The 20,625-nt window shown below is 36.3% G+C and overlaps 1 protein-coding gene across 5 annotated transcripts in view; it reads right to left on the reverse strand.

Moving 5' to 3' along the window:
• The window catches only part of PTPRC (protein tyrosine phosphatase receptor type C), a 124,469-nt gene that overhangs the window by 12,180 nt on the left and 91,664 nt on the right, over positions 1-20,625 (reverse strand). For all 5 annotated transcript variants that reach the window (XM_013058114.2, XM_013058113.2, XM_004756230.3 and 2 more), the window contains 11 exons: positions 15,619-15,727; positions 14,852-14,886; positions 12,263-12,372; positions 11,599-11,689; positions 11,432-11,508; positions 7,483-7,519; positions 7,288-7,385; positions 6,439-6,564; positions 3,935-4,092; positions 3,594-3,729; positions 1,701-1,850 (listed from right to left, as the gene is read on the reverse strand). In XM_013058114.2, the coding sequence (XP_012913568.2) occupies positions 1,701-1,850; positions 3,594-3,729; positions 3,935-4,092; positions 6,439-6,564; positions 7,288-7,385; positions 7,483-7,519; positions 11,432-11,508; positions 11,599-11,689; positions 12,263-12,372; positions 14,852-14,886; positions 15,619-15,727 (1,127 nt within the window). The remainder of the gene's footprint in view (positions 1-1,700; positions 1,851-3,593; positions 3,730-3,934; positions 4,093-6,438; positions 6,565-7,287; positions 7,386-7,482; positions 7,520-11,431; positions 11,509-11,598; positions 11,690-12,262; positions 12,373-14,851; positions 14,887-15,618; positions 15,728-20,625) is intronic.

The raw sequence follows: 20,625 nt of genomic DNA on the forward strand, positions 1-20,625 counted from the left end.
CCCCATGTCCTTCTTCAGCCAATTTGCTCTTTATCATCCACCACTCTATCATACATTTGCAAACAACCTCAATTACTTTGCCTCCGACTTTCAAACAGTCACTTCAAGAAATCCTAGATGGGCTTAAGCCAATTGTCTGTATACACAGCCCCTATTTTCAATGTTTCTGTAGAAAACAATAAAACCAAAGGACTCTTTAAGTTCATGACCATAAATTTGAAATGATGTAACAGTTTCCTTCAATCTACTACGTTGCCTAGAGAGATGGCTTTCCTACTTTGACAAAGCCTTTCCATCTACTTTCTCCTTCCTCAAGTATAAGTGTTTTTTGTCCTATTCACTCCTGCCCCCCTAAACTTTTAACTGATGATCTTGCTTCATACCCTCTTTAGAAAGAAAAGACAACTGACAAGAACAGCCTTAACTTCCTATCATCAAATCTAGCAAGTGACCTGCATCTCTCCTCTCATTTCTTTTCTTCCTTTATGCTTAAATGAAATAATTTCACTATTTCTATAAGTTATAGTCACTAGCTGTGACCTGGGTTACACACTCTCACCATGTCCACTGCAAATCACTCTGACTCTTATACCCAAAACTGTACTCGACACAGGGCAAAAACCTAATCATATTTGTTTGGTCACAGAATTTACTCTTTCTTTTAGTGACTTTACATGAGAATGTCTAAATTACATTTATAAATATTTCCAAACATGGATCAAATATATGTATATGTGGTTTAGCAGAGTTAGTGTACTGATAGGTGGTTGATCTGTCAGCTAAAAGGGCAAGAAAAAAGCAATTAAACATCCTTCCACTCAAGATTACTCTGGCAAGCTGCTGGTCCTTCCACTATGCTTGGGTCTTCTAGGAGATTGTGTTACCTGCTGATTATTGGATGCTCTACCTACCCCCTCCTCCACACCTCATCCTCATTTTGAACCAAAACATTAACCAGTTCTGCATCTGATTAAAAACGTATTCCTGGTCTTGTGAAACTCTCCAATTTGGCCAGTTTGGTAGTTTACAATTCATTTCAGTAAACTGGAAATCATAAGAGAAAAGTTGCAATTTTTTTTTTTTTTAACAACTGAACTATTTGGAGATAGCTGTGAGAATTCTCTGAGTGAGTGAACTATATCCTAAGCTAGCTTTCCAAGTAATAGCCCAATAAATAGGTTAGGACACATGTATTTATCCTTTAGTTTCTGTCTACCAGCTCCAGCCAGTTAAACTTTCTAAGTAGTCATAAACTCCTCTAATTATTTCCTTTCCAAACCAAACCAGATGTAGTTTTAAAAGGTGAGATGCGACATTGCCTTTGGCAGAGCAATTTTGTACGTATATACTATCTATTATTTTGACACTATATTTTATACCACCTTAATGAGAAATTGTTAAAAGTGTGGGCTGTAGACACATTTCTAGGTTTAAACAAGTTTCCTTTGTAAGAGCTTTTCACTTTCGGGCATTTCTCTTAAACTCTTTCCTCGTCTGTGCCCCATTGGTTGTGGGAAGGGCCAAATTCAAGAACCATGTCTCCCATCCAAGTACTAACCAGGCCCGACCCTGCTTAGCTTCCGAGATCAGACGAGATCGGGCGCCTTTCAAGAACCATGTCAAACATAAAGCGCAGCACTAGAAAATAGCCCTCAGTGAAAGTTATCCATAGCTATGATTATTGTTATCACTATTATTACCTGGAATTCAGCCTCTAGTGGAGATGGCTCACTGGGTGGATCTCTTTTCTTCATGTTAAATAGATATGGATGTAATTCAGACAAACTCACTTCTGTTTCCCCAAATTGATTGTATTCCACCAGGGCCTGATGGATCAGGATATACTGTGCCTACAATTCCAAAGGAAAATATAGATAATTAACTGACAACTTACAGTCCTATAAATCACATTTAAATAAATTATACACCTCCATAACTTTCCTCATATTGGGACAATGTATGCAAAAGAAAACTGATACCTATAACACTTGAATATTGTGGAATGTGGCTCTCACAGTTCTCTAGAATGTGGGCAAATTCCATGACAGTTTTTTTCCCAGTAAAAAATAGCTTGCTAAATAGATTAAATATCTACTATATAGTGCATAACTTATATTTTATTTCTAAAAATCAGAAAGCATTGTCTGTTACTTCCTTCAGTAATTATTATTGATCCTTCAACTCAATTCACTAATATATAAAACTATAATAAATTTCGCACTGTACTTAAGAGGAAAAGAACACAAGTTGATAGTCCCTAGAACACATTTTTTAAAGAGTTTCCTAGAATTATTTAAAATAGAGGAAATTATTTTTTTAAAAAGCACTATGCCAAATCAACATTTAACAACTCCTAACTTTTTATCATATTTGAATCCACTATTTTTAAATAAATGACATATTTCTGATAAAGTTCAAGCCTCTTTAACCACTAACTCCAGCGCCCTGACTTTGACTGTATCCTTTTACCCCATTTACTCTTTCCATAGGAACTATTTTTTTTTTCCTGGTTAACAATCTATCTTTATACTTCTGCACTTACATTTTTGTATCTATAAACATTGTACATTTGTATGTGCTTCTTTAAAATTCTATACATTTTATCTTACATGTTTCATTCAGTGATTTTATTCACTCATGGTTTTCATCTGAGCTTCTAACCACATGGATGGATACAGACAAAGATTATCCCTTTCAACTGCATAGCATGCGTTGTCGGGCATCTGTATGTCTACATTTCCCCCCTTTCTCCATAAATATGAATAAAGTCTTGTCTTTTCTTTCCTTCTTTCTCTCTCTCCTTCTTTCTCTCTCTCTCTTTCTTCTTTTTCTTTTGCTTTCTTTCTTCTTTTTTTTTTGGTTATTCTATCAATGTTTAATTCAATGAACATTCTTGCACACCTTTCTAAATGTGCACATTTGCAGGTGCTTCTCTTGGGCATAAACATACATGTGGAATTGCTGGGTCAAGTGCAGACAGTTTCAATAATAACCATCACTTACAAGTACTGGCTACATACATGTCCCGGGGACTTGCCTACATACTTTCCTTGGAATACCTTTTCATCAAAACTCCATAGAGTGAATAGGTCATTACCTCCATTTTACACATGACTTAACAAAGGCACAGAAATATTAAAAACGTGTGAAAGGATACACAATGTTAAGAATTAAAGGCAAGATATGAACCTTGGAAGTGTAGGTCCAAAATCTGGGCTCTAATCACTATACTATATTGTCCTCCCTGGTATTAACTTTATGAGATTCTACCAAACTGGTTTTCAGTGTTTTATTTATTCTTTTTTCCTTTCTGACACCTGTAAATGGCATTTTATTATTTATCTATGTGTTTGTTTATATAATTAAGAATCATCCTTCTTCTACCGTACTTTTTAACCACTAATGCAAAATACTTCTAACGGGTGCTTACCAATTGATTTAGTTTTCAGGAAATTAAAAGAGAACTATTTTCACCCACTGTTTAAAATTTCAAAGACTCAGGATTTCTTTTAAGATCACTGTTCCCCCCCCCCGACAGGAAAATTTCCGTCAAAAAGCAAAAGGGATATTGGGGGTTGAAGGTTGGCTCATACCTCCACTTGAACCATCAGGCATCTCTGTCGCCGTAGCTTGACGACATAACCATAAACATCTACTTTGTTTTCTGCTTCCAGACCTTCTAGCATGGCATCAATTCCAATATAAGTGCCCGTGCGTCCAACACCAGCACTGACAAGGCAAACAAACAAAGTGAAGACATGATCATGGCAGGGAAGTGAAGGGAAAAGCTGACGGGGTGAAGCAGAGGAAGGAACGTCAGTTTCTCCTCACAGACTGTTGTCCAAAGTAGCAACTGCCAAAGGGAAGGATGTCCCTACCAGCCTCAAGGCGAGGACTGGGATAGCTCTGGCACCTGCCGTGGGGCTCCATTTACCTGCAGTGCACCACAATGGGGCCGCTGAAGAAGTTGCTGAAAGCGTTCACTCTCCTCCGCAGCTTGAGGAGCAGGTGTGGGTCTTCAGGCACCCCATGGTCTGGCCAGCTGGTGAACTGAATGTGAGTCACCTCTCTTCCTGTGGCTTTCTCTTTTTTCTAGGCAAAAGATATTTTCTTTGAATTTTTTTTTTTTTTAAAGCAAACTACCTGACAAGTAAGTGAAAGGAGGGGCAGGACCAAGAACTCCTCATGCAAGTGTTTTTCAACCATGGTGACATTTTCCTTTCCAATGGATAACCAGCTGTTGAGACATCATGCAGGGTTGGCAAGCACTAACCGGTAAGCAAGAACTCACCAGGAAGGCAATAAGCTGTGGTAAATGAGCTGAGGCTTCAAGGAACTTCCATGCTGCCATGCCAGAAACAAACAACAGAAACACATGCATGCACCAAAAATGGGGGTGTGGGTGGGTAGGAAAAGATAGAAAGCAAAGGCCATTCTCAAATTATTCTCAATTATTCTGAAATAATTCTGTCTGATAGACCAGTAAATTTTCTTCAAGTGAAGAAAGTCTGATAAATTATTTGGTTAATGCTATGTTTTGTAGGCGTCTTATATTAGAAATGTTAGCTCAGACTGTGGGGAGACAAGTGAGGAAAGTCAGCCCCAGACTATGGCTCATATTTGTCCCAACTTCAAGATAACCCCTTATTCAAGATGAATAATTCATACTTCCCTGAGCTGGTACGAAGAAGAACCACCTACATTTAGATAGCAGAAGAAACAACAAAACTTGGTTGGTTGTAATCTTCTGGTAGGAAATAATTATATTAATTAAGAATAATAATGAGACCAATCGATGTAACCTGATCTACATATGACCCATGTATATGGACTGGGGTTCTCATGCCTAAGTCCTTCATGTATTTTACCATGAACTATCAGTGGTGGAACCATTGCCCCACAGCCCTCTGTGGTTATCATAGTAACGCCGTGGTAGGCTAAGAAGGCCTTGGAAGAAATACACAAGGGGTAGGGGTATGTTTTGCGTCTTTATCCCTCTTTAAAATATATTCACATACCATAAAATTCATTCATTTAAATGATAAAGTGTTTTATTATATTCTCAGAGTCATAAAATCCTACTACTAGCTAATTACAAGACATTTTCATGACCTCGCCAAAGAAACCCTTACTGATTAGCAGTCATCCCTCCTCCTGCTTCCCACCGCCCCTCAATTTCAAGCAATCCTAATCAACGTTCTGTCTCTATAAATTTGCCTATTCTGGACTCTTCATAACAATAGAATCCTAGGGGGTGCCTGGGTGGCTCAGCCAGTTGAGTGTCTAACTCCTGATCTCAGCTCAGGTCTTGATCCCAAGGTGGTGGGTTCAAGGCCCATATTGTGCTCCATGCTGGGAATGAAGGCTACTTAAAAATAAATTTAAAAAAAATAATAATAATAATACAAAAACTCCCAAAAAACCCAAAAAACTCGGAATCCTATAACATGTATAAGGACCTCCATTTTAACTATTATCTAAGGCCACAGTGACAATTTTCTTTTCCAAACTAAACATTTTATCTTTGCTACATAGTTAGAACTTTGTATTTCTTCTTTTTAAAATATTTTATTAATTTATTTGACAGGCAGAGAGAGAGGCAGAGGTTGGGGGGGTGTGGAGAAGCAGGCTCCCCGCTGAGCAGAGAGTCCAATGTGGGGCTTGATCTCAGGACTCTGAGATCATGACCTGAGAGGAAAACAGAGGCTTACCCCAGTGAGCCACCCTGGTGCCCCAGAACTGTGTATTTCTTACAGTAGTCTCTAATTGTGCCATTTGCTTTTGTTTTTCTTTTCATTTTGTTTTGTTTTTTTGTGTTTTTTTTTTGTTTTTGTTTTTTTTTGGTGCTAAAAGGTAATTTTATTAAAGTACAAGGCCAGGATCTGTAGGCAGAAAGAGCTCTCTAATTGTGCCATTTGGTTAAGTATTCTCTCCATAATGGTAATGGTAATAGACCCATTGAGAAAAGGGCCATTTTATCATTCATTCAATAATCCAATCATCTATTCAACACTATTAATGAGCTCTTCTCTTTATGTCAAGAGTCACAACATTACTATATATATTTGAGTGGGAGACTGGGGTGGGAAAAAGAGGAAGAGAGAATATGACTAGCATGGAGCCCAACGCAGGGGTTTGATCCCACAACCCTGAGATCATGACCTGAACCAAAATTAAGAGTTGAACACTTAACCAACTAAGCCCCTCAGGTGCCACTTCAGATACTTTTGATATGACTTGGACAAATACTACTTTCTCCAGTCATTTAACTTGACCCTGTTGGCTTGTGTTACTGTTCTAGGGCAACCCCTCCTCCCGTAGTTTGTTAAAATAGTTTTTATTAGATAGATTATAATTTCTTACATTTAATTTCATTCCATAATTGTACTTTTAGACAACCTATATGAAAATAAAAATCATATAATGAAACAAACTCACATTTGTAATGTTTAACTTCTGAATGATATAATCTGGACATCTTTTGTACTCGGTGATCTTTACAATGACATCTCCAAAAGCCCGTGTGCCCTCTTCCATTGATGGCCAGTATTCTGCACACTTGTTCTATATTTCAAAAAATATTAAGAATTTTGGTTTTTCATTTATATAAATTTGTTTATTGAAATTAAAAACACAAAACAAAAAATATTCATCTGAAAGTCTCACAACATTTATGTACTCTTCTTCAAGCACATATACACCTCAAACTGTGATGTTTGAAAAGTATTTCATTTCCCATTAACGTGTCCTGAAATATTTCTCCATGCTACCTAGCAGAAGGATGCTCTTCCTAGGCTTAGCTGCATATTAAAAGAGGATGGGCTCAGTTGTCAGCAGAAATGATGTGGTTGCATGCAGTTAATTTCAGGCTGCAGGGTAGGGAGGTTTTCACGCTTCCTAAAGTCCTATTACATGAATTACCACCTATCTGCCCAAGGACAGTCTTGTTTTAAGTATTCATGAGTGCTTGTGAAATCAGCACACTGAAATGCACTAAACTCATAACAATGCACTAAACTCATAACAATACTGCAAAGAAATGGGAATCAAATGTAAGGCCAGCAATTAAGCACAAACACTTAAACTTCATTCATATATACATATATTTAAGTATGTACATATTTTATTATTCTACATGTAAGAAACATTTAAGTCAAGTGTTACACTGATTAAAATAGAGAACTGTCTGTTTTTGTCATCAAGCAATATGTGTGTTTTGTTTTGTATTTTGAAATGCGATTCAACATGCTCTTTTCCTCACCCCCATCTTCATCCTATGTCACTTACCCTGTTTCCTTCTTCACATCGAGTGACCATGACAATGACCGTGGCTTTCTGTTCCCAGATCATCCTCCAGAAATCATCAACAGTTTCATCCCTGGGACCTAGGAGGTAAATAAATACTAACTGATAAATATCTTCTGATAAAAGAACTATAAAACATTTTTTCAAAAAAGAATGTTAGACTATCAGGTAAATTACCTTGTGCAGCAATGTATTTCCTGGGTTCTTTGAAGCCCTGTTCAAAACACATACAAAGGTATATCATTTAGTGAACCCTCGATTACTCATTTACATCCAAAATTGTGAGTTAAAGGAGGTTGATTTAGAGCCACCATTTCTTGGTTGTGGATTTTTCTGAACATTTTCAAATTATAAGGGGGGATTTTATTAACTCGTGATCACCCATTAAATTGTGCCAAACATGTTAGCATTTACAAACCATATTCATGGCTTTCATGTATCTTTCCCATATACCCAAAACAATTTTAGAAATCAGATTTCATCCTCATCTGGGGTAGTGTAGCAATTTATAAAAGGAATCCAGACATTCTTATATTTTATGTTCTGCCAACTCTTACAAAACCATCTGTTACAATTTAAACCTTTGTACAAGCCGTATATTTGCTTTGGGGATTTTTACTCAATTTCTTTCAATAAATCATTCTGAGATGATCCCCACATTTCTACCTTTTAACTGGTGCTGGGATAGACCGCAGATTCCCTAGACTCCTTCTCTGCCATTGTAGATAAAAGATACAATAACTTTCATTTCATTACCTACATATCTGCTTTTTCCACTCCTATTACCAAAGTAAAGAAGGAGTACAGAGGCAGATAAGATATTGTGCTAATTTCTTCCAAATTATCCCATATTCCTTAAATTTACCTCAGCAGTCAGAGAAGCCTTCAGAGAGATAACCTTTGCCCATTCGATGAAATATGGTTACATGGGCCACAAAAATTTGGGGTTAAATCAATAACTTCTTGAAACGTCTATCTCATGACATAGTGTTAGTCATATATTAACTTATTTCACACTTATTTATTGAGGGACTACAATATGTCAAGTAACTATGCAAAAGCTGAAGACATGCTTTTTGGGAGCTCCCAGCTCTGGTGGAGAAAAATAAGTATTAATTCAATACCATAATTACCATAGATATTTGAATAGAGATTATAAGTTTTTTTTTTTTCCAGAGACCAGCTAAATTCTTATAAAATCTGTTCTCAATTTTCTTCCAAAAACAATGTGAAACACTATGTACTAAAATAAAGTTAATCAGTGATAGTTGTGAAAGCCTACAGAAGTTACTTACAGAATCAGTTAAAATAGAGGTCAAAATTATGATGCAGTACTCATAATTATCTTTAGACTATGACCTCACATTTGTAAGTGTTTGCTCATTATTATAAATAAGTCTTTTATTGATCATATTGAAAAGGAATAAAGTAAGACATTTTATTATTTTATTGTGGATATCATGAGTATATGTTGATGAAAGAGGTATTTGTTGCTTGGGATCGAACTTGCAGAGACAACAGTAAGCAAGGATACAAAAATTGTCATGTATTAAACAAAGTGGATGGGAGGCACGATATATGTATTGGTTAGAGTGCCAACTCAAGGGACAGAATGCTCGAGAAGATAAATCCCAGCTCTGCTTCTACTTGCAAAAATGGTGAAGGTGCATGTTTCATAAATGATCCAAAATTTTAAAGTTTTGCTATAATTTTACATTATCTGTGTGTAGAGGATTGAATAGCATTCTTCAAAACCTCATTTCCAGTCAGAATGTCAAAATATGATTTCATTTGCGAAGAAGATCTTTGTGGAAGATGAGGTTCTACGGACTGAAGATGGGCTCTCATGCTAATGACTGGAGTCTTTATGAGAGAAAGGGGGCATAGTGATGTGGAATCACACAAGAAAGAAGGTCATGTGATGATGGAAGCACAGATTAGGGTGATAACAGCTGCAAGCCAATGAAGGCCAAGGATTATCAGGAGCTACTAGAAGCTAGAAGAGGCAAAGGAGGGTTTCCCTCAGATCCTACGGAGGGAGCATGGCTCTGCTGATACCTGGATTTCAGACTTCTTGCCTCCAGAACTTTGAGAGAATAATTTATGTTGTTTTAGGGCACCCAGTTTGTGGTGTTTTGTTATGTCAGCCCTAGGAAACTAACACATCATGTTTATAAGTAAATAAATACGATTTGACCATTTTACCTATTCCACTGAAAGTTTATATATTCACGTAGGTCAAAACAAACTTCAATTTCAATTTTTTTCTTTAAGGAAAGTTTGTGAATTACCTCATAAACCAGCATAGAGAGTAGCATGATATACACTTTGTCAACCATTTGACTGTCAAAACAATTTTTTGTTGATTACTCTTTTGGCGGTCTGTGGAAATAAGCCCTCTTCATACACTGCTGGTGGCATGTAAATCGGTACAACCCTAGTGGAGGACCATTTGGAAATGTCTTTTAAAATTTCAAATGCATATTCTCTTTGACTTAGAAATTCTTCTTTTAGGAATTTATCCTATATATACTAAAACCCAGGGTAAAATAATGAGTCAAGATTATTCATTGAACCATTTGTTTGTAAAAGCAGAAGATTAGAAAAGGCATTTAATGTCCATTAATACAGGAAATGATTAACTAAATCACAATTCAGCTATAACCATGAATGACTTATAAAGTCTGAGAGAAAGGTATAGAAATACTCTATGTCCAGGGTCAGCAAGCTACAACTTGTGCCTGATTGTTTTTTTTAAGATTTTATTTATTTATTTGACAGAGAGAAAGAGAGATGGCAAGTAGGCAGAAAGGCAGACAGAGGAGAGAGAGGAGGAAGCAGGCTCCCCACTGAGACCGATATGGGGCTCAATCCCAGGACCCGGAGATCATGTGAGCTGAAGGCAGAGGCTTAACCCATTGAGCCACCCAGGTGCCCTGTGTCTGATTTTGGGGGAAAAAAAATTGAATACATTCACATTGTGTATTATCTCTGGATGTGGCCACTAAACTTCAGACCTAAGTAATTGTGACAGAAGTTTTATGTCCTGAAAACCCAAAATATTTGTCGTTAGGCCCCTTACAGAAAAAATTTGCCAATCCCTTTTCTTGTAGTGATTATATATATAAATTTTTTCTGTGTATACACACACACATATACATATATGTGTATATATATACGTACATATACACATACATACATATATATATAAATCTTACATATGTATATAAAGCATGGCACAGAACAATATGAATATTATGTTAACATTTTTAGATAAAGAAGAGGATAAAATAGTTGGCATTCTCTTGTTTATAAAGAAACCGGCTGGATCAATAAGAAACAACGTGAAGGTTACCTGTTGGGGTAAACGGAGACATGGGGCAAAAGGTGGATTGTGTGGAAGGAGAATTTTTTTAGTCTCTCTCTATTGTTGCACCACTTAATTTTTTAAAAAAATTGTGCGGTCCATTATTTATTTAACAATTATATAATAAATAACATTTTTAAATATTATGGATACATCATTAACCATATGCAGTATTTGGTTTTGGGTAAATACAATGAACACATGAGCCAGGTCAATGAAGAACATCTCTGCTGACATGAAATGTGATACAACTGAAGCATCATAGTTTGGAGTCAGGCAGACCTGGGTTTGAATCCCAAATCAACCTTTTACTAATTGAACGAGGACAAGGACAACTACTTCCCCAGAGCCTCCCAGCCCTCACCTCTCACCTCTACATGAGCATGAATGGTACACATGGCCAGGGCCAATGTGGGGCTCTCATGAGCAGTATATACATAGACCATTTAATCTAATATCCAGCACATAGTACGTATCAGAATATTTTAAGTATTAGTATCATCTTTTTTGTAGAAAAAATTCTATAAAATACCTAGTACCAATAACAAATAATAACTATACTTGCGGTTATTAATGATTTTGTTGTTTATCTCAGCAACCTTAGGGGTTTACTTCAAACTATTTCTAATAATATTTCTAAAATTTTGCCATGGTAAAGAAGGAACTGAATGGAATGTATAGATACAAGAAAAATGAAAACGGTCAATGACAAAACAACAAAGATATAAAATCATCTGGAAGTTAGGCATTTTTACTCACATCAATATAGCTGGCATTTATATAATTTGACCCTGCGTCTCCATTTATATCAGAGAGTTCAACACGATTATAATCATCTGTTCAAAAAAAAGAAATATAAATAAATGAAATAATGAAAAATCCAATAGCCTAAATATATGGAAATCCCATTCTCAATGACTACGTACAAGGAAGGATGTCAACATAACGGTTTTTATTCTGGTTAAAGGGTTTTCGAGCATCCTTGATAGAAAACTTGCTGAACACCCGTGGAATGCTCTGAAAGACATAAAGATACTTTGAGTCCAGGAAGATTCAAGAAAAATAATTTTCCCCTTGCCACTTGTCATTTTGAGCAAAAGAAACATCCTAAAACGTATTTCCTTTATGCTGATAAGCAAGCTGTGTCGCGTAATTGAAATTAACATTGTTAGAAATTATGCAAAAAAAAAAAAAAAACAAACCCTAAAAAATGAATGTTGGGCTGGCCACTTGGAGAGTAAAACCCACAAGTGAGAGTAAATTCAGAATTAATTACCACTGTAAAATTCATTTGGAAACACAAACTTGGATATTTACCTAGACTGTAAGTACAAAACTGGCCAAATATGTTTTGTGTCACAACCTCAAAACTGATAATGATACAATGAAGAATTATTTTTGAAATGTTTACTTATTTCATGACTATAAGTATCTCTTCTGTTCTGAAATTTCTTAATAATCTCTGCTTTGACTATGCTGCAGTATTTCGTGGGATAAACTACAAAGGCAAATAGTTATGTAATACATTTGAAATGGAATGATCTTGACGATTGAGTAAATTTCTCATCATATATCAAGAGGAGCACGCACCTGAAATTCAGCCAGAAAAAGTCTTCCTTCATCGGCAATCTTCCTCTTGTAAGTTTCCAGCAAAATATCGGCATGGATTGGCTCTACACTCATCAGCTGTTTTTCATCATCTTTAAACATATTAAGGATTCATGACCAGGGTTATATCTATCTTTCAAGTGTTCATACAAATTCCATTAAATTTGTAGCTTGGATTAACCCTTTGCTCCTTTCCTCCTCACACATATTCCATCTGGCAAATCTCCCTTGCCTACAAAGATTCACCTACAAACCCATGATTTCTAAATTTTGGGCTCCAGCCCTCTTCTGGGCTTTATATTAACCTTTCAGACCATCTCCCAGATTTTCCATACAGTTATCCCCCATGTATCTCAAAGTCAAAATGTTCAAAGTAAAAATCATGTTTCCTTGACTCTAGTACTTCAAATCTCAGTAAACAAGATCACCATTCACAAAGTAACTTAAGATCAAAACTTCCACATGATCCAAGATATTCCCCTCCGTCACTGGATGCTTTTGATCGCTCTGTGAGTGGTCGGGGCAGACAGTCCTCCTCATGCACGCAACTATATCTTCCAAACTCCTCTCCTTGTCTCTAGTTTTTCCTTATGTTGACTTTTCTTTTAAACTTCCCCCAAAATTAGTCTTCTGAAATACCAACATGAGCAGGTAACTCCACTTGTTAAAAAATTGTAACACTATTATTAGTGTTCCATTGCCTAAATCTAAGGTTTGACTACTTCATTAATAAAACAGTTACTATACTTATGTGCCTATATTATAGTTATTATTTTTTCCTTTTTCCTTTTTTAAGTTATTATGAAATATTGTGCAGATAAGAGCATATGATTAATACCCTGATAGTCAGGATTCAGCTTCATTGGATATTCCCTTCACACTAAACTCTAAACAAGTTGTGCTTATCTGTTATGCCTCGAGGGTACAAAACACATTATATGCTATGCTTTTTAATAACTTAGTAAGGAGTAAAATATATAGAGAACTACAGTTGTGCATTGCTCCTAAAAAACAACAGTTTCAGAAGAATAAGAGAATGTAAACTGTCACACATATGAAAAATATGTTTCTTCTCTTCAGGTTAATGTTCTCTACAGGTAAAGAAAGAAGATGTCTGTTAGGATTGCACATTTATCTTATTGTCTGTGGAAACAGTCTATCCAAATACTCTTAACAAATTAGCCATGTGCAGTTGTTTCTTTGGGTTGTTGGGGATCTCTGATATTCATTTATTCTGAATTTAGAGCCACCATTGAGGTTAAGTGGAGTTTGGGCAAGTTCTAATGCATGCAAACGGACAATCAGCATCAACTTTGACATAAAAGGCTTCTTTGACCCTTCCTAGTCTGCACGGACACCCTGAAATTCATTCCCCTTCTCTACTTAGGGGCTTGTAATTTTTGTACTCTTCATTCTTCCCTCTGTCTATCATAACTAACATTTAGAACATTTTACCTTATTCATGCATGTATTCAAAGACATGTTTTGAATGTCATATACTCAGATAGGTACTGGGGATAGAGCAGTGAAACGAGAAAGAAAAATCTCCCTGTCTTCATATCCCTAGCTTACATTCAAGTTAGGGGAGGAGAGTTATCAAACAAGTAAAATATATAATACAATATCAGGTAGTGATAGATTTTGCAATGGAAAATAAAGTCAAGGAACTCTGAAGAACCAATCAGTAAGCTTTTGCTTACTGATTTAGACCCTGCTCTCACAGAGGAAAACCTGTCAGAAGTTCCAATAAGACAGAGGAGTTCTTAAATTTTTGTGGTCTTGAATATGAGACAACAAATCATTTTCTTTATTGTAAACATAGCTTCAATCTTTATCTCCATCTCCTTTTACCAGATCCAAAATCACATTGAAAGAATTAAAGAAATAGTGTAAAAGTTGAAAAAGAAGAGAAAAAATGGAGTTCCTTTTTCTCACCTAAGTCAAATTGCAATTTTTTTGTCATGCTCATAAATGAGCCTTTAGGGAAAAGCCACCATCCTATCCTGGCAGAGACTTGACCACACTTACCAATTCCTCCTCTATGAGACTTTCCATCTGGTCTTCTATCCACCACTCCCTCATTTGTCTCCCCACAATCTTAGAAGACCCAGATGCCTGCCTTTCCCACTCAGCCTTCTATCTTTCCATAGCATCATATACATTCAATCACTATGGCAACTACCAAATGGCTTTCGTACTTTCTCGATATTTCTGTTTTCCTCTATTAAATTGTAAACCTTTTAAGAGCAGAGTCTATGGCCTATAATTGCCATGTTTTCAATGCTGGCACAATATTTGGCATATGCTGGGAAATTCATAGTACTTACTGATCTAAATAGAATATATATACATATATATATTTATTTTATTTATATTTTACATATATATATATAGAGAGAGAGAAATAGAGAGAGAGAGAGACAAAGAGAGAGAATAAATGAATTTAAGTTTCATGATTGTATCAACAGAGGAAGTCCACATTATATTTTTTTTAAATGTTGAATTCTTATTTAAAATGAATGGATTCAAATGTGAAGGGGATATTCACCAGTAAAAAATATCTCCACTTACCCCTTTCAACAAGTATAACCTCTTCTTCCATATTGCTGTGAAAATAAGAAATGGAAGTTTATATATTTTTAAAGAAGCATAGAGTTCAGTTGGGATTCAGTTTACATTTAGTGAATGTGTTGAGGAAGGAGGGCATGTTGACAGGGAGGATAAAGGGGGAAGGAGAAGAGAGGAGGGGGAGGGAGGAAGGGAAGGGGAGAAAAGGGAGGAGGAAGGAATACGGCAGGGGAGGGCAGAAGGAATGAAGGAGAGGAGATGCTGGAGAGAGAGAGGAGTAAAGAAAAATTAAGGGAGGAAGAAACCAACTAGGACTTGTCTGTCAAACGCAATTAAGTGACTAATTTTTTTGTTTTTCAATTCTTGTTCTTCATAAAATGTAGCTACATTTTAACAGCTACATATATTCATAACAGCTACATATATTCCCTGGCCAAGGGAATAGATATAATTCCTTAGATAGTTCTCTCTTTCCTTTTTGCCTTTATCATTTCTAGATCCCTCTGACCTACTTTGTACTAAAAGAATAAATATTTATTCATTTCATTGGCTATTATTTTTAAAAATCCATAACATCATTAGTAAATGTAGAAACAATTAGTATTTACTAAAAACCAAGAAGACCACACTAAGTTTTTGATCAAAAGTTCACTGACGAACTGAACTTCATGCTACTTCCCCTTCTTTACTTAACTGGTTCTAAAGTTGCCCCATATATGGGTGCTTTCATCATTTTTACTATTATTTTTCATTTTGAAATCAACTCTTACCTGGACCTCTTGCTGCGAAGGTCATAGATTTTATAGAGAACAACGAGGAGGGCTAGGAATGTCACAATGATCAGAAATACCAGAAATGTAATCAGTGCTCTAGAATTATCTAGAAGTAAAAAATAACACATGAAGAAAGTTTATTATGACAAATATTTAACTGGGTTTTTTTAATATCACTTTAAAGTACTTTCATTTGGGGGCATCTGGGTGGCTCGGTGGGTTAAGCCTCTGCCTTTAGCTCAGGTCATGATCTAAGGGTCCTGGGATCGAGCCCCACATTGGACTCTGCTCAGTGAGGAACCTGTATTCCCCCCCTCTCTTCCTGCCTCGCTGCCTACTTGTGATCTTTCTCTCTGTCTCTGTCAAATAAAATCTTTTCTTAGAAAAAAATACTTTCATTTTAATATGTTATCTTCTTTTGAAGTTTTCAAAAAATAAAGTTTTTAGAATGAGACCAAATAGAAAAAATTCTTGATTTTGTGTATTTTGCCTACATTACTCAAAACAAACAAAAACACCTAATATTTTAAGGGAATAATTAGAAGATAAAAGAGAAACTCTCTTTTCTTCCCCCAGATACTGTTCCTTTATGCAACACAATCCTTTAGGCTTAATTCTCTTTCTTTCAGCATTCCATTTTGAAGGGATAAGAGAGATAATCTAGTTATTACAAATCTCGGAGAAAAACTCACATAGTATAACTTTTGTGCAGAAGCAGATAGCTTCCCAAAAGGATCAGAAAGACTTCTGTTCTACAAAGATAAAACTTCTCATCTACTCACTAAGGCATAAAATCAATTAACCAAGGGACAAAAACTGTTTCATTCTACCATTAGGATTACTTATCCTGATGTAAATTCTCACCAGAGTTTAACATGAAATCATGCCCTTTCCTGGAGAAAAGGAAGACGAAAGAGAATACTAGCAGAGAACACAGGCAGTAAACTCTTTGACCTCAGTAGTAGCAACTTCTTATTAGACACATTACCAGAGGCAAGAGAAACAAAAACAAATTATTGGGACTTCGTCAAGATTAAAACCTTCTGCACAGCGAAGGAAACAATCAACAGAGCTAAAAGGCAGCCTATGGAATGGGAGAAGATATTTATAAATGACATATCTGATAAAGGGTTAGGATCCAAAATTGAGAAAGAATTTCTCAAACTCAACACCCCCCTCAAAAATAATCCCATTAAGAAATGGGCAGAAACATAAATAGACATTTTTCCAAAGAAGATATCCAGATGGCTAACAGACACATGAAAAGATGCTCAACATCACTCATCATCTTGGAAATACAAGTCAAAACCACAATGAGATAACACCTCACACCTGTCAGAATGACTCTAAAATTAACAACACAGGAAACAACAGATGTTGGTGAGGAGGCAGAGAAAAAGGAACCCTCACACACTATTGGTGGGAATGCAAACTGGCGCAGCCACTCTGGAAAACAGTATGGATATTCCCCAAGAAGCTAAAAATAGAACTGCCCTACCACCCAGCCATTGCACTACAAGGTATTTATCTAAAGGATATAAAAATACAGATTTGAAGGGGCACATGCGCCCTGATGTTTATAGCAGCATTATCACAATACCTAAACTCTGGAAAGAGTCCATGTGTCATCAACTCATGAATGGATAAAGAAGATGTGAAAAATATATATATATATATTCATATATAAATTTGTTTATTACATATGATGGAATATTACTCAGCCATCAAAAAGAATGAAATCTTGCCATTTGCAATGATGAGGATGGAGCTAGAGGGCTAAATGAAATAAGTCAGAGAAAGACAAATACCATATGATTTCAGTCATGTGTGGAATTTAAGAAACAAAACAGCTGAACATAGGGAAAGAGAAGGAAAAATAAAATAAGGTAGAAATAGAGATAGAGGCAAACCATAAGAGACTCTTAACAGTAGGAAACAAACTGAGGGTTGCTGGAGGGGAGGTGAGTGGTGGGACAGACTAAATGGGTGATGGGCATTAAGGAGGGCACTTGAGATGAGCACTGAGTGTTATATGTATGTGATGAGTGACTAAATTCTACTCCTAAAACCAGTACTACATACACTATATGTTAACTGACTTGAATTTAAATAAAACTTGGACAAATTTTTTAAAAAAAAGAAATAAAAAATAGATGTTATATAAGTAAGTAATAAAGTAAAATTCTATTTTAATAAACAGAAAAAATAATAATACAAAGAATCCTCAGTCAACAGCTCCTCTAAGGATCACAGCACTTCTCTAATCAACTTCTCCTGTTGTCTCACTATAGCTTTGATCAGACTGCTGATAAGAACCACACTCTCAAGGAAACTCTCAACAAGAGAGGGGGATTCCAAAATAATAAACTGATTTACAGTTTCCAAAATGTGACTAACAGGAGTGCCAAAAGGACTACAGGAAAAAAAAAAAATAGAGCAAAAAAAATTTCTCAGAGATATAAGTCTCCAGGACAAAAAAGCCAATAGTATCAGGAAAAGAAATGAAAAAAAGACCAATGCAAGACCAAGAATAAAGAGGAAACCCTAAAAGTTCCCAAGAGAACAAAAATATGAGAATATAGAAAAAGACTGAGAAATGGGAAGGCATTAGTAAGTAATGCTGGCAGCGACTGAGTGGCGGGATTGAGCACCCCCACTGCCCCGCTGCCTGCCTCTCTGACTACTTGTGATCTCTCTCTCTCTGTCTGTCAAAGAAATAAATAAAATTTTTAAAAAAGAAGAACAAAAAGAAAGTAATGCTGGATGCAGGAGAACAAAACAGAAATCCTTTTTTAATTCTTGATTTTTTAACTTAGAATTCTATGCCAGGTCAAAATATTGATCAAGTGCCAGGGTAGAATCAAGCATTTCATTTTTATATGTGCAAGCTTAAAATATTTTCTCCTTACACTAGAGAATATATACAAGTAAATTTTTTAAAAAGTTAGATTCAGATGTAGCAAATCTGAAAGAGGAAACTAATGAAAGAAAATTTTACCTCAGCGGCTTAACTGTACACCTAGGGAGTCCAAATCAGAACAAGAAGAAAGGGGCCCCAGGAGTTCAATTGGAAATGTTGTCAAAATATAAATGAGGAAATCTTATGCCGCGGAAGCTCAGCAATACTTTTCTAGTATTTCTGGTTGGCAAGTGCCAGCCCCAGACCTCTCCTGGAGAAGATGTCACTATTAAAACGTCATTATAACTATACCTTGACTAATTGAATTTAAATTTTTAAAATAGTGTCTTACTGCTTATCTCTAATGACAATGCCATTGGGAACAAAAAGTCAATAAAACTTTTTCTGCGTTACGGAAAAAGGACCTTGGGTTAACTCTATAGCCCCACTGACAGGAAAATCTGAGAGAAGTGAAATATTACCTGTGTTAAAAGGCAACATTGCCAATGGTGAAAATGATCCCTGATTGCTAATCTGGATTGGGAAGTTTTTGTACCAACTACACGGTCCTGGGGGAAACCCTAGCTTTAGGTTTTCCTGAATGGAGTAACCCAGGGCACATCTCATTTCTGGCCCTGGCCCTGTTGTCACGTCTGGAAGCTATGCCCCTGAAACTATTCTAAGAGATACTGATTCCTTTCTTAACGTGGGGGTTCTAAGCCAGGGCAACTCCCACCCCCATACACGTGGTCTGATTCTCTTCCCCCGCCTCTGAGGGGTGGCAGGGAGGGTCACAGAATGGTTCTCGGACCACCATGCTCACTGCTATCGCCATTGAGGCTGATAGCCTCCCTCATTGGCACCCTGTGTTCCCCGTTCTGTGTCTTTCTGAGTGAAGCGGTCTCACAGCCGGCCTATTAAGATGTGAGTGTGAAATGTCCCCAGTTGAATCTTTGACCCCCAAGAGTAGGTGCTGCAGCTATAAGCTATCTGCACGCTCGGGGGGAAAAAAAAATCAATGAAGTTGTTTTTATTGTAAAGAATTACAAAAGAAAAGTACTTAAATGGTAATAAAATCAAAGCTACTTTGCTGAATTTGGTGGGCATTTCACATTGGGAATATATAGTTTGAGCCTCTGAACAGAAAGAATGAAAACTGTACATGGGCCTTAGGAAAGCAGCTTGGAACAGGAGCTTTTATCTCTTTCCTCTTTTTCAAAGACTTCGGAAAAGAAGGTGTTGGTCATCGTGCAGATGCATATGTGTAAGAGAGAGAGGCTGAGATGCTGCAATGATAGCATCGGAAACAGCCTATGGTTGGTAACACAACACATAGAGATTTAAATAATTTAACTTAATTTACAAGCCAAAACAATGAACCAAGTCTTCTTCCTTCATAGGATCAGGTCAATGGGCAATGTTTATATTAGCTCTAGATAGAGTAGCAATATTCTTGACATAATAGGGAGAGAACTATAAGGACAACCGAAAACAGAAATGGTGAAAATTCGTCCTCTCCATGAGCAAAAAAGAGAGTGGGGAGTGGTGACAGGTACCTGTTATTTTCATTATCATGATGACATTTAAATTTAAGTGATTTTTTAAAAGATTTTATTTATTTATTTGGCAGACAGAGACACAAGTAGGCAGAGAGGAAGGCAGAGAGAGAAGAGGAAGCAGGCTCCCTGCTGAGCAGAGAGCCTGATGCGGGGCTCGATCCCAGGACCCTGAGATCATGACCTGAGCTGAAGGCAGAGGTTTTAACTCACAGAGCCACGCAGGTGCCCCTAGGTGATTTTTTTTTTCCATCTGCAACTTTATTTTGATTTAGATATGTAAAATATTAATGATAAAAAAATCAAATAGGCATATTGTTATTAAGCATTATCTTGGCTTTAGTTATGTAAATCAGGACAGATTTTTTTCTAATGCCTACTTCTACCAAACTTACCTTGGACTGACAGAAGAAGATAAAATAAGTAACAATCTCCAAAACAGTACACAAAACAAACATGAAAACCTAATCATAATTTAAGTCTATATAGATAAATCCTCTTGTGAATTATTTTATGAAATCAACAATCCTTGAATCCTTGAATCTCCTA

This window comes from Mustela putorius, unplaced genomic scaffold (genome assembly GCF_011764305.1).
Source record: "Mustela putorius furo isolate JIRA1106 unplaced genomic scaffold, ASM1176430v1.1 tig00001012_pilon_pilon_pilon, whole genome shotgun sequence".
Lineage (NCBI taxonomy): Eukaryota > Metazoa > Chordata > Mammalia > Carnivora > Mustelidae > Mustela > Mustela putorius.